This window comes from Nerophis lumbriciformis, linkage group LG09 (genome assembly GCF_033978685.3).
Source record: "Nerophis lumbriciformis linkage group LG09, RoL_Nlum_v2.1, whole genome shotgun sequence".
NCBI classification, from domain to species: Eukaryota; Metazoa; Chordata; class Actinopteri; order Syngnathiformes; family Syngnathidae; genus Nerophis; species Nerophis lumbriciformis.
In genome coordinates this window covers 43,452,644-43,466,521 of record NC_084556.2, presented here as the reverse complement: position 1 = coordinate 43,466,521, position 13,878 = coordinate 43,452,644, and the positions used below count along the sequence as shown (strand labels likewise).

The 13,878-nt window shown below is 36.7% G+C and overlaps 1 protein-coding gene across 4 annotated transcripts in view; it reads left to right on the top strand.

Annotated features, from left to right (window-relative positions):
* The window catches only part of atp2a3 (ATPase sarcoplasmic/endoplasmic reticulum Ca2+ transporting 3), a 140,818-nt gene that overhangs the window by 98,402 nt on the left and 28,538 nt on the right, over positions 1–13,878 (top strand). For all 4 annotated transcript variants that reach the window (XM_061963122.1, XM_061963121.2, XM_061963120.2 and 1 more), the window contains 6 exons: positions 3,177–3,265; positions 4,932–5,034; positions 6,922–7,053; positions 12,187–12,303; positions 12,405–12,623; positions 12,988–13,323. In XM_061963122.1, the coding sequence (XP_061819106.1) occupies positions 3,177–3,265; positions 4,932–5,034; positions 6,922–7,053; positions 12,187–12,303; positions 12,405–12,623; positions 12,988–13,323 (996 nt within the window). The remainder of the gene's footprint in view (positions 1–3,176; positions 3,266–4,931; positions 5,035–6,921; positions 7,054–12,186; positions 12,304–12,404; positions 12,624–12,987; positions 13,324–13,878) is intronic.

The following is a 13,878-nucleotide window of genomic DNA, read 5'->3' as shown; positions in this document are numbered from 1 at the left end:
AAATTAAAGGTAACATAACTACTAACTTAACCAATCTAAACATTCTAGATTTTAGCATAAAATAAAATAGAACAAACAACAAATGTAGAAACACACATTTTAACAATGGAGATCAGAGTGCACATTGTGCCGTCAACAAATTGCGAGCGCTGCACACAATTGAACTATAAAGATGATGGTCATGTCTTTGCATCTTGCGGTTTCCTTATTTTATCTGTTGAGTGGATAATTTACAATAAGGTATTGTGTGTCGCTACAGCATTAGTCTGCCAGCCACAACAGGAGCAGCCGATTGCTTGCACATGTGCTGATTGGAGTAGTGGCAGCCAATCAAGAGGGCGCTTAAAGTCAGCTGACACGTCATCTTTAAACAGTGTGATGTGGGTTACACTGAAATTGCTATTTGGACATCCAGTGGACATATTTAGAACAGCAGTTTATTTCATAAAAACATTGCAGCTCATTTTTATACTTAGCAAACAAATGTTGCTGGCCACGGCTCGGATTAAACCTGTTCAGGCCTGCGGGACATACGTTTGACACCCCTGTTGATTTTAGAGTTAAAATAATTAGTGATTTATTGAGATAAAATAGGAAGTTGTTGATACGAGTTAACATATGTAATTGTTGATAAGAGTTATAGAAGTGTTCCTTGTAGTTTGGAGCATTTAGAAATGTGCAGGAGGATGAAGACTCTTTCAGATCCTTAGACTAAATCCTGAGTGAAGCTGTTGGTTGATGACAAAGCGACAATGATGTCGTTGTCTGCAATGTCATTTCGACACGACTTTTCCATGTGCTCTTATTCAAAAAATTAAAGACATGAACGTCTGGAAACTTATGTGTTGGATACTGTCTATAAATGATCTTTTTTGGGGCCTATGTTTATATTAGATTTTAATATACATCTGTTATATGATAATAATCCGATATTCATATTATATGAATCCAATACAGGTGTTTTAGTAATCCAATATATCATATAATAATAATTCGAGACATCATAATTTAATCCATCCATCCATTTTTACCGCTTGTCCCTCTCAATTAAATTTTCACATTCTGATTACCCAATATACTGTGGGTGGGTATTTAAGCCCCATCCACCAAATTTTAGAAGAAATAAATATTGGCCACAGATATATACTAATATAAAATATATTTGTAAATGTTTATTTACATACCTTAATTATTTTCAAACGGTGCCTGTCACACGGCAGTAAAACGGCTGATCAAACAAAACACAATTCATCGTCATGGACCCACGAGCTGCGGACACCAGCTCTCCAATCAGCTAAACCGACTCAATAACTCCACAGTGACGTTTTGGTGAATTTTCAAAACTGAAACAATATCAGCAGAATTCCATTGTAAGTTAATAAAACTAACAGACACTTGTAAACATGTTAGCATATTTGCTAATAATAACAAAGCTAGCTTGATTACATTACAATAGCATGTACAAATATGCACGCAAACCCTCCTACAGACATCACACATGGGACGGTTTAGTAAGTATGAATAATTTTAGTTATATTATAAAACTTGCAAACGTTGCTTGGAGTGATTAATGAAGAATCCTTTCGAGCATAAGCGCTATGGACGAATACTTTCAGTTCAAGGAACAAAACACAAAATAAATGTTTAACCCGCAGGACCGGCAGTGAACGAAGTTGTCCAGAAGATGGCCATAGCACAAACAAAAATACGCTCTTTCAGTTTCTTTTCACTTTCTGTCTTATCAAATCTATTTGTTGAATACAAAACATTATGGCTGTTACCGAAGACAAATCCATAAATTAGCCACACCCGTTTTGTGAACCGCATGATTCAAAGCGTGGGAAAAAAGTAGCCACGTATAGTCAGGAAAATACGGTACATATTTTAATAATAATAATAATACATAATAATAATATTAATACGTGTACTAATAATCCAATATGCTTTACTTTTTGTATAAAGCCTAACTGTATTCTCCATTAAAATGAACTGGAAACCTCATGTAAAAAATATACAACATATATTAGCAAGAAACAGGTCAATAATGAATAAAACAAAATATGTTCTAGACCAAAAATCACTTCATATTCTGTACTGCTCACAAGTGTTACCATATCTGGGTTATTGTGTAGAAATATGGGGAAATAACTACAAATGTGCCCTTCATTCACTAACGATGTTACAAAAAAGATCTATTAGAATAATACATAATGTTGGACATAGAGAACATACAAACCCTTTATTTATTGAATCAAAAGTATTGAAATTCAACGATTTGGTGCATTTTCCAAACAGCTAAAATGATGTACAAAGCAAACTAAAACCTGCAACCCAAGAATGTACAACAATTATTCTTAACAAAAGAGGAGAAATATAACCTTAGAGGAAAATCTAATTTAAAATATTTGTATGCGCGTACAACACTAAAACCTTTAGCATATCCTTATGTGGAATTAACTTATGGAATGGAGTAACCAAAGAAATGAAACAAAGCACTAATATGATTCAGTTTAAAAGACTGTTCAAACTACAAGTGTTCACAAAGTACAAAAGAAGAACAACTATGATAAACATATTTTTTCTTACTTTTTGAGATAAAGAATGTTTATGTATTTAAAATGTGTTTACTTACTATGGTATAGTAATTATTTATTATTTATTTATTCACTGTTCTGTTACAAACAGAAAACAAGGAAATGGGATAAAATTGCCATGATATGAAAAGCGGTAGGATTAAATAAGCTCTTCTTTTTCCTACTCCTTTTCGGACGTGCTGTAATGAAACAACTGGAAATATGTGATGCATTACGTTGTATCGTATGCACGTTCGAATTAAACTGAACTGAACTGAACATGTTTTTACAGATAATTCTATGCTTGCCAAATGTTCTATAAAGTAGTTGTCAAATAAGTTTACATAGAAATGAATCAAACATCTGTCATTATTTTTGCTTTGCATTAAACACATTTGTGTATTTGGTAAAGTCATTTACATGAAGTCATTGTAACGAACATTAAAGTTATTTTTAATTCTTGTCACACTGTGCAGCACATCATGTGTTAATTCCATATTTTATTTGTTAACTTATTAAGAGCAGCATGTTTTTGCACAAATGCATCAAATCTTTACTGTTAACTAATTACAGAAACCCCACTTGTCTTTTTCTCCCCTGCAGATGTTCATTGCCGACAAAGTGCAGGATTCAAACTGCACCTTACACGAGTTCTCCATAACTGGATCCACGTATGCTCCTGAAGGCCAAATGTGAGTTTGCAAATTAATGTCATGTGTTTTATGTATGCAATAACACACATGTGCTCACAAAATAGTACAACAACTGCGCTTAAGTTATGTATTTGTTAATATACAATATGTTCTGCATGTATGCCATTTGAAATGTATCTTTTTATCTCTGTGTTTAAATATTGTTTATTAATTTAAAAAAAAATATCGCTACTTCAATACAAAGTCGAAACCAACACTGAAAAAATACATCGATACCTGCTTTTTGTTAGTACAACACGTATTCCTTTGCAAGCTGCATCAATTCTGACGCTCAGTGAGCGCCTAAAAAGAACGCCTAGTGTCTTGAAAAATAAAAAGTAAACAATGATCCAGTATTTCCATATATTGAAATATTCGTGGAATCCTGTCACAAATGCGGATTTGGCGCTTCCGGTTGGTCCTCACTCATAACCAAAGGATAATAAAAGTGTGCGAGTGTAGCATAATGGTGTAATTCCGCTTCACAACACACCTCATAGGCACCTGGTTTGCAAAGAATAAAATGCAGCAGAAATTATCGGTAATGCACTTTAGCCACTTTGTCGCAATATTTAATGAGTAGAAGTACTTTTTAAAAGTAAAAGAGAGGTGTATCTTGCGTCATGCATTTATTAGCTAATCAAACACAAATAGTCACGAAAGTATTTGCCGCACGAGTGAGAGCGGAGGTCCGCCACCACAAGCCCATGGAGTGTGCATTGCCACAGCTCAAGCTCCAGAAGTGTGCAAGCCGACCTTTATCACGTCCATAAGTGCTAAGAAAACACTGCTTAGAAACACACTTATGTCGTTTGACAAAACTTTAAACACCACTGCTTAGCTTATTTCACCAGGAAGGCAAAGTTTGAATACAACTCTTTTTTATGGTACATTGTAAAAATAAAATAAACAGCAGAAAAATAAAATATGAGCAAAAGTCATACTATAAGGAGAAATGGCAAAAATGTTGTTTCTAATAACAGATAAAAACAAAGATGTGTCTTTAAATATATGTTTAATCCTTTTTGTTAGCCTATTTTGTTACAAGTGTCATGATTATGTCATACTACCACCATATTGAAAGAATACTAATAACAGTGTTGTTTGCTTTACATATGTAAAAGCTACATGCCATGGCTGTTCTTTTTAGAATACAATATAGTATTAGTTTTATTTAAACTTTTTTATTTTATTTGTGGCGTTTTATAAGTGTCAAAAATCTTAAAAATTTATAGGTATCAATATCGAATACTGAAATCCTGGTATCATGACAACCCTAATACTGTGTAATTTTTCCGTATTATTTATTAACTATACACCACACTTGTTACGTATTAACTGTACTGTATATTATTTCAGCTGTAAGTGGGAATGTGTATTTCATAACAGTGCTGTGTGGGTTCTTGTGTGGGAGTTTTGCTTGCAGCGACTGTGTTTTCTACTGGGAATTTTACAAGGTGCTAATACAAGCAGCACCGCTTTCAGAACACACACATACAAGTGTTTAGCACAACTGTTGTTTCCCTGCTAATCCCTGCAACACTAATCAACTAAATGGTTTCATAAATATTAATGAGGCGTTTCACCTTGTGTCTTCACGTGTGTGTGTGTGTGCGTGCGTGTGTGCGTGCGTGCGTGCGTGCATGTGTGTGTGTGTTTACTCCAGATTGAAAGGAGACAAGTCAGTCCATTGTGGAGACTATGATGGACTTTTGGAGTTGGCCACTGTGTGTTCAATGTGCAATGACTCCTCACTGGATTACAACGAGGTTATTACACACAAACACACATCATAAATACTTGATGTTCTTCTGATGCTGAAAGATTATTTCATTCTTTTCTCACTTTTTTGTCATCGTCTGATTCAAGAGCCCGGTTGTGAAAAAGTAAAATTTTTACCAGCAGTTTAGTGTTTGACGGATTAAATACGTGAGGAAGAAGAGCAGCTGAGTACTGAACAACTTTATTAGCTTTTGTCACGCCAGCAAATGGTTGGCCATTAGTTATTTCCAAGGACTAGTAGGACTCACACAGCAGTGGCTTGAACCACTGTCCTTGTTAGGACAACAGAGGGAATGAGTGAATTATTGCACTCAATGATGAAGTCTCCTTTTACGGGATGGAATTCAGAAGAGAAAAGTCAATCTGACCAAACGTGTGTCATGTTCTTAATAACTTTTCTAAACATCTGCTGAAGTGAAACTGTTAAGAAAAAACACCTTAACTGTGTTTGGTTGTCTAAGTTTGATTTTGTGCAATCAGCAGTGTGTGCATGTCTAAGAATGAGGCAGGTAAATTACTTTTATTTTGTATGTATTAGGGTTGTACGGTTTACCGGTACTAATAAAGTACAGCGGAACTAATGAATTAAAAACGGTACAATACTGCCTCTAAAAAAATAACCGGTAGTATTAATTTTTTTACAGACATTACAGTGTACTGTTGTGACATTGCTGGTAATACGAGCAGAAATGCATGTTCGGTAACGCACATGCACGGAGTACTTACTAGCAGACACGGTGTAGAGACATAAGAGGCGGAATGGACGTATTTTGGCTTAAAAACAAACGATAGATGTGAAGCTATCAACACTTAAGCACAGCCCTACAAGAGGTGCTTTAAAACATAGCTAGCTAGCAGCTAACATCCAGTGTTTTAGCGACCTAAATTGCTAATCCTTGCCTCCATGGTGACAAATAAAGTACGTTTCTTACAAGTATCATCCCTGCAGGACGAAGAATATCTAAACATGCTTCACGACACACCGTAGGAGGATACAATAGCGAACCGCTAAAAGCAAGCTAGCGCTCCTCGATGTAAATAATTTTAAAAAAAAATGAATGGCTCTATACATCCAAAATCTTTTGTCATTTTTTTATTGTTTATAAAGTCTGGAAATATGACCCTGAACATGGGAGAACCTTAATTATGACCAATGTATGATCCTGTAAATACTTGGTATTGGATTGATACCAAAATGTATGGAATCATCTCAAACTAATGTAAAGTATCCAAACAACAAAGAAATGAGTGCTTATCTCACTTTAGCAGAAGTGTAGATAGATCATGTTGTACAGAACGTAACCAGATATTAACAGTAAATGAACAAGTAGATTAATAATCCATTATCTACTGCTTGTACCTCATAATTTTGACAAAGCAATGGAATGGGAAATGACACAATATGTCATAGCATACGTTAGCAACCATACGAACACATTACTTACTACTAAAGAGTAGCTGTCTAGAATGCACACGATCTTATTTTATTACAAAATTATTTTTTGATTGCAATAAGAAACGAATGTCTAATGTATCATGAGATTTTCTGTTAAAATAAACCCAATGATGAAACGTTTGTGTGGTCCCCTTTATTTTGAAAAGTATCAAAATACATTTTGGTACCGCTATCAAAATATTGGTATTAGGACAATGTATTGTCGTGCAAGATCACAATAAAGTAATTTATCAACTGCCTCATTCTTAGAAGAGCACACTCTGCTGATTGCAGAAAATCAAACTAAGACTACTAAACACAGTCTCAACAAGTACTTGCTAGCCTGTGATACGCATGCCATGAAAGATCAACACAAATCATTCTTCGCATGTCATTTCTGGTCATTTAGCTTGACATTAAATATTTATGTTTCTTTCAGGGCAAAGGTGTGTATGAGAAAGTAGGAGAAGCCACAGAAACTGCTCTAACAACCTTGGTTGAAAAGATGAATGTCTTCAGAACTGATTTGTCAGGACTCAGCAAGGTGGAGCGTGCCGGGGCTTGCAATTCGGTGAGCCACAAGAGGAAGTACATAACAATACTGTACAGTTAGAGATGGGTGCCAATTCTCTACTTTTACAGGCATTCATATAAAATCAAACGGTACTATATTAGGATATCTAAATATTAGCAATTTAAAACCCCCAAAACCAGTGAAGCTGGCACGTTGTGTAAATCGTAAATAAAAACAAAATACAATGATTTGCCAATCCTTTTCAACCTATATTCAATTGAATAGAAGATACTTAACGTTCGAACTGGAAAACGTTATTTTTTGCAAATATTAGCTCATTTGGAATTTGATGCCTGCAACATGTTTCAAAAAAGCTGGCACATGTAACAAAAAAGACTGAGAAAGTTGAGGAATGCTCATCAAACACTTATATGGAACATCCCACAGGTGAACAGGCTAATTGGGAACAGGTGGGTGCCATGATTGGGTATAAAAGCAGCTTCCATGAAATGCTCAGTCATTCACAAACAAAGATGTGGCGAGAGTCACCACTTTGTGAACAAATGCGGAAGCAACTTGTCGAACAGTTTAAGAACAGCATTTCTGAACAAGCTATTGCAAGGAATTTAGATTTCACCATCTACAGTCCGTAATATCATCAAAAGGTTTAGAGAATCTGGAGGAATGAACGTAAGCGATGATATTATAGACCTTCGATCCCTCAGGCGGTACTGCATCAAAAAGCAACATCAGTGTGTAAAGGATATCACCACATGGGCTCAGGAACACTTCAGAAAATCATTGTCAGTAACTACAGTTGGTCACTACATCTGTAAGTGCTGGTTAAAACTCTACTATGCAAAGCGAAAGCCATTTATCAACAACACCCAGAAACACTGCCCGCTTCGCTGGGCCCGAGCACATTAAAGATGGACTGATGAAAAGTGGAAAGGTGTTCTGTGGTCTGACGAGTCCACATTTCAAATTGTTTTTGGAAACTGTGGACGTTGTGTCCTTCGGACCAAAGAGGAAAATAACCATCCGGATTGTTATAGGCGCAAAGTTCAAAAGCAAGCATCTATGATGTTATGGGGGTGCATTAGTGCCCAAGGCATGGGTAACTTACACATCTGTGAAGGCACCATTAATGCTGAAAGGTACATACAGGTTTTGGAGCAACATATGTTGCCATCCAAGCAACATTATCATAGACCTGCTTATTTCAGCAAGACAATGCCAAGCTACATGTTACAACAGCGTGGTTTCATAGTGATAGAGTGCAGGTACTAGACTGGCCTGCTTGTAGTCCGGACCTGTCTCCTATTGAAAGTGTGTGGCGCAATATGAAGCCTAAAATGGGAAATAATTCCACCTGAAAAGCTTCAAAAATTGGTCTCCTCAGTTCCCAAACGTTTACTGAGTGTTGTTCAAAGGAAAGGCCATGTAACACAGTGGTAAAAAGTCCACTGTGCCAATTTTTTTGCAATGTGTTGCTGCCATTAAATTCTAAGGTAATGATTATTTGCAAAAAAAAAAGAAGTTTTTCAGTTCAAACATTAAATATATTGTATCTGCAGTTTATTTAATTGAATACAAGTTGAAAAGGATTAGTAAATCATTGTATTCTGTTTTTATTTACGAATTAAACAACGCGCCAACTTGACTGGTTTTGGGTTTTGTATATTGCTCTCATGCATCACAGCATTCTGGTGGAGTTTTAGCACACTCAAAAACAATATTACAGGGGTTTTGACTCTGATAAAAAATAGCCATTATATTTGCCAGGTTTTTGAGATTCAGAAAACTAACTTTATAGTTGTTAGCATTTATGGATATAACTCAGTGCCTCAAAATATTTTATTTAGTGAGGTGGAAAATAGAATTCTACTTTGGCTTGCCAAACTTCCAAATTATTTTATACTAGTAGGAGGTGATATCAACACTGTCCTTGACAATTCAGATAGATAGCCACCAAGCTCTCAAAATAATGTCAGCTGATATCTAAATTATTAGGCTTGACTTAATTGATGCCTGGAGATCTAAAAGTCCTGATAAGACATCCTTTACTTGGTCTAGTAAGTCAAGCTCAAGAAAGTCTACAATAGATATGCGGTTAATTAATCTGAATTCTATAAAATATTTTCCGAGGAGCTAGCTCCCTTCATACTGGAAGTATTCTGTGAAAGTATTGATAAAGGTGTCCTTCCTCTAACTTTAACACAAGGCCTCATTACCCTTATACCCAAACCAAACAAATATGTGCTAGTCATAGATAATTGGCGTCCAATTAGCCTTCTAAACAATGACTATAAGATAGTAGCTTTTATTTTTGCTCAACGTTTAAAACTGGTTCTGGATGACATAATTGACGAGACACAGTCAGGATTTATGATAGGGAGGCACATTTCGAATAATATCGAATAATGGATTACCCAGAGGTAATCAATGATGAAGGCTTCACTATTTTCTTGGACTTCTACAAAGCCTTTAATTCGTTCGAACATAAATGTATCTTCAAGACACTTGACAAATTTGACTTTGGCAATTTTTTCTGCAAAACAATTAAGACTTTGTACTGCCATGGTAATAGCTCAATAAAATTATAATACTGGTACATCTCCAAGGTTCGAATTAAAATGTGGTATACGGCAAACTTAGCCATATCTATTTTTGTTAGCCACCCAATTGTTATTTGTTCATATAAAAACTAGTCATTTAAAAGGGATCTCGATATTAGACAGATAAATAACTATCAGCCAACTGGCTGATGACACAACACACTTTTTGAAGGACTCTTCTCAAATTCCTCTTGCCTTGGATGTGATTTGTGTATTTTCTATGACTTTTGGTCTCCACTTAAATGTCAATAAGTGTGAATTAATGGCTGTGAACAAATGTGAAATTCTGTCTATATGTAATATTGCAATATTCCTAGGAATAATTGTTACTAAAAATCAGTTTTCAAGATCGTTCCTGAACTTTACTCCAACTGTAGAAAAAACCAAGAGAAGATTTAACCAATGGCTGCAGAGAGTTTTATTCTTAAAAGGCAGAAAATTACTCTCCAAAGCAGAAGGTATCTCTAAGCTTACATATGCGGCTAATTCTTTAGATGTTAACCAAAAAATATGTAAGACTATAGACAAAATACTTGATGACTTTATTTGGAAAAACAAAATTCATTATATTAACAAATCTGTTGTAATGAACAATTACAGTAAGGGTGATCTAAATAATCACGTTTTTACTACGCTACGTCACTTTCAAGATTAATTTTATAAGATACTAAATTATCATACCTTAATGTGGAACTTCATTTCTCATCATGTATTTTCTAATCTCGGAGGCTTAAAATTGTTGTTATTGCGTAACTACAATATTGTTAGGATTACTGTTTCTCTTTCAGACTTCCAAAACTTCTCTATAACACACAATTTCTCACCTACAAGATACTTAATAGAGACATACTGTATGTTACAAAAAGAAAGGCGTCGTTACGATTCTCAACTTATTCATGACAAAGCCCGGAAGAAAATTAGGATTTGTATCAGGGATGCCTTTGAAAGATGGAGACGACTGAAGGCGGAGAAGATTTTTATATCTGACGCCTAACTTGCTAATTTCATTGATAGGTAAGTCAGGCATTTACGTTTTCTTACTACTTATATTAAATGGAAATGGACATTTGGTATGTAAACTATATTGTCCAAACAGTCTATGATCTTGTCTAACAAAGCTAGTATGTTCGTGCAACGAATGCTTAATGACACATCGACATACAGGCTAACAGGGAAATATATGCCCAACTGACAGGAAAAAGTATATTTTTGACAAATAAAACCTGTGTGAATATGGGTAGTGTCAGTGCCTATTTCATTCTCAATATGCAAATACGCTGAGGAAATGTGTTCCAACATTAGCACGGCTAATTACGGTTTCTGGTACTGTATGTGCATCAGGCACATATGGGGTGGTATTTGTTTGGCATAATATAATGCATTACATGTAATGTTTTTCTAGTTTGTGTATTGACATGGCAGTATGATTCATGCGTAGCGTGGTTTTTGCATAACGTGGGTTGGCTCATAGAATCGCACTCTGCACTGAAAGATGGTAATGTGTGTACATGGAAGAGAATGCAGTGCGTCAGGTTGGATGCAATATGGAGTTATGCTGAACGAAATGTGGTGGTCATTTTACTGTTGGCCTTGACTTGCCATCAAAGTAGGCCTATGCGATATATCATATATTATATATAATTATTTTTAATTATTTCGATGGTGGTCCGTGCGGTCAAACTAGACATTTTAGCATGGTAATGGCAACAATCTGTCCCGACGAAAATATTGCTTTGTAACTTTACAAATACATTTGGCAAATCCACATCAGTAAAATGTGGCATAATTACTTAGTAAACCATCTTGCAAGAAGCATAAACAAAATAAACTGTTTATGGATAGTGGGAAGGGACTACATAATTTTGACTGTGATTGCAGTACCATTTCTGGCCACATTACTACATATGGCACCTTTAAGTCAAATTTTAAAAGATCAGATTCAGACTACCTCCTGATGTAGCCTGAATCTGATGCAAAAACATCAGATTTTAAGTGATTTGGAGTGTTTACACTAGCAAAAAAAATCTGATCCATGTCACTTTAGGGCAAAAAAGTTAAATTTGGTGTGCAGTGTAAACGGGGCCATAGACTATTCGATCTGTCCACTAATTCCTTCTTTGAGCTATTAAATAATTGAAGGTCTGATTTGGAGCCTGCAGACACCAAAAATGATATATCTCCTATATGACAAATTCTCTTGCCACATTCATTTTCTTGTGTTTAGATCATTCCAGCACCATTACAGTTATTGCAGACGTGTCCCAGAATACACTTTTGATATGCTTAAAACGTAGGTTCTGGGGGAGCATTTAATAGGCCAGAAAAGGCGGTATGAATTATAGTTGTGTGCTAACCCTAACAAAACAACACATGATGTCATGAATATGAAGTAAATGAGTACTTTTATGGTAGTACACACACAATCTTCATTTAAATAGGACGGTCTTCACCAGTTTTGTACTTTTGTACACAGTCTTCTGTAAATCACCTGCAATACGCTTACTATTAGTACCTGCTCTTTTTCAGTTTTATGTTGGTCATTGCTGATATTTTTCTGTTGCGCTTCTTTTAGGTGATCAAGCAGCTAATGAAAAAAGAGTTCACCTTGGAGTTCTCTCGTGACCGCAAGTCCATGTCAGTGTACTGCACACCAGTCAAAGCAGGCTCAGGGACCAAGATGTTCATTAAGGCATGTTTGAATAATACCATTACAGATTTTGTCATTTCAAATGCTGTATTAACGTCTTTTTGGTATTTTCCTGTTGAGTCAATTACCGTCTTGTCCACCAGGGTGCTCCAGAGAGCGTGCTCGAACGTTGTCAATACCTGCGGGTGGGAACTGGGAAGGTGGCACTGACATCAGCCTTACGTGACCAGCTCCTATTGAAGGTCCGTGAGTGGAGCACGGGGCGGGACACCCTGCGCTGCCTGGCCCTGGCCACACATGACAACCCACCACTTAAAGAACAAATGGCCTTGGAGAATTCCAGCAAGTTTATAGAGTATGAGGTAGGTATCTGTAGTTTGACACAACTTCAGCATATTTTCTTTATTGTTAATTAAAGAGAGATTTAGCTGTGTAAGAAAAATGGCAGAACAGGTAAGTTAACACTTACTAGTATTTCCAGCACACAACACAATTATTAGACATTACAAAACTTTCAAACTATTAGCTGTTAGAAGTAGGAATGCACATTGATGCGATTACTTGGATTCTATATCTCAGTTACTTGGTGCTGGGCAGAGTTTGTAGGTCTCAATCATAACTGCCATCTGCAGGGGCATTGCCCCATATTTGTGTGTTGCTGAGTCACCACTGCATACTACTACTGTGTGTTTATACTCATCATCTTCCCATGTTGTCTCCACTCAGCTGGGCCTCACATTCATTGGATGTGTGGGTATGCTGGACCCACCCAGAAAGGAGGTCACAGGCTCGGTGAAACTGTGCAACAAGGCAGGTATCCGTGTCATCATGATCACAGGAGACAACAAAGGTACAGCGGTGGCCATCTGCAGACGCGTCGGCATCTTTGGTGAGAAGGAGGACGTGAAAGGGAAGGCCTACACCGGCCGCGAGTTTGATGATCTCTCACCAGATGCCCAGAAAGAAGCCGTCAAACATGCGAGATGTTTTGCACGTGTGGAACCAGCTCACAAGTCAAAGATTGTGGGATACCTGCAGTCCTTCGATGAAATTACTGCCATGGTGAGGATAATGAAGAACATTGCCATACATCACGTAAATTAATGTACACCACAAGCAGAGATCTTGGCCGTCCTATCCTCAACTGCAGAATTCAGCTCTTGATATGTGCGATATCACTTCTTTAGGGAGGGAGGAACCTGCGCTTGTGTGCAAGGTTGATAAGTTCAGGCTAAATAAAGTCGCACTCACCTCAACGTATTGCAAGGACTTTGCAACCAGTTCTTTCAAGATGGGTTGGACCTAATTCCACTCTGGCGTTGAAAGCAGTGAGACTCGACCGGCAATGGTGGCAATACTTGTTGCCCTCCAGTTTAGAGCCTGTACGTTGGAAGGAAGGGTCCTGACTGTGGTTTGTGCTTATTTGCCAAACATTCTGTTCACAAGTTTTGTGGACAGAATTTCTAGGCACAGTTAGAGCATTGAGGGGATCAGGTTTGATGGCTGCAAGATTATGCCTTTGCTGTGGATAGTGAGATCGACAGGCCAATCGGTGTGGCGTCTGCAGTGATGTGGACCTTGCATTGGTCCATCGTTGTGAAAAAGCTAAGCCGGAAG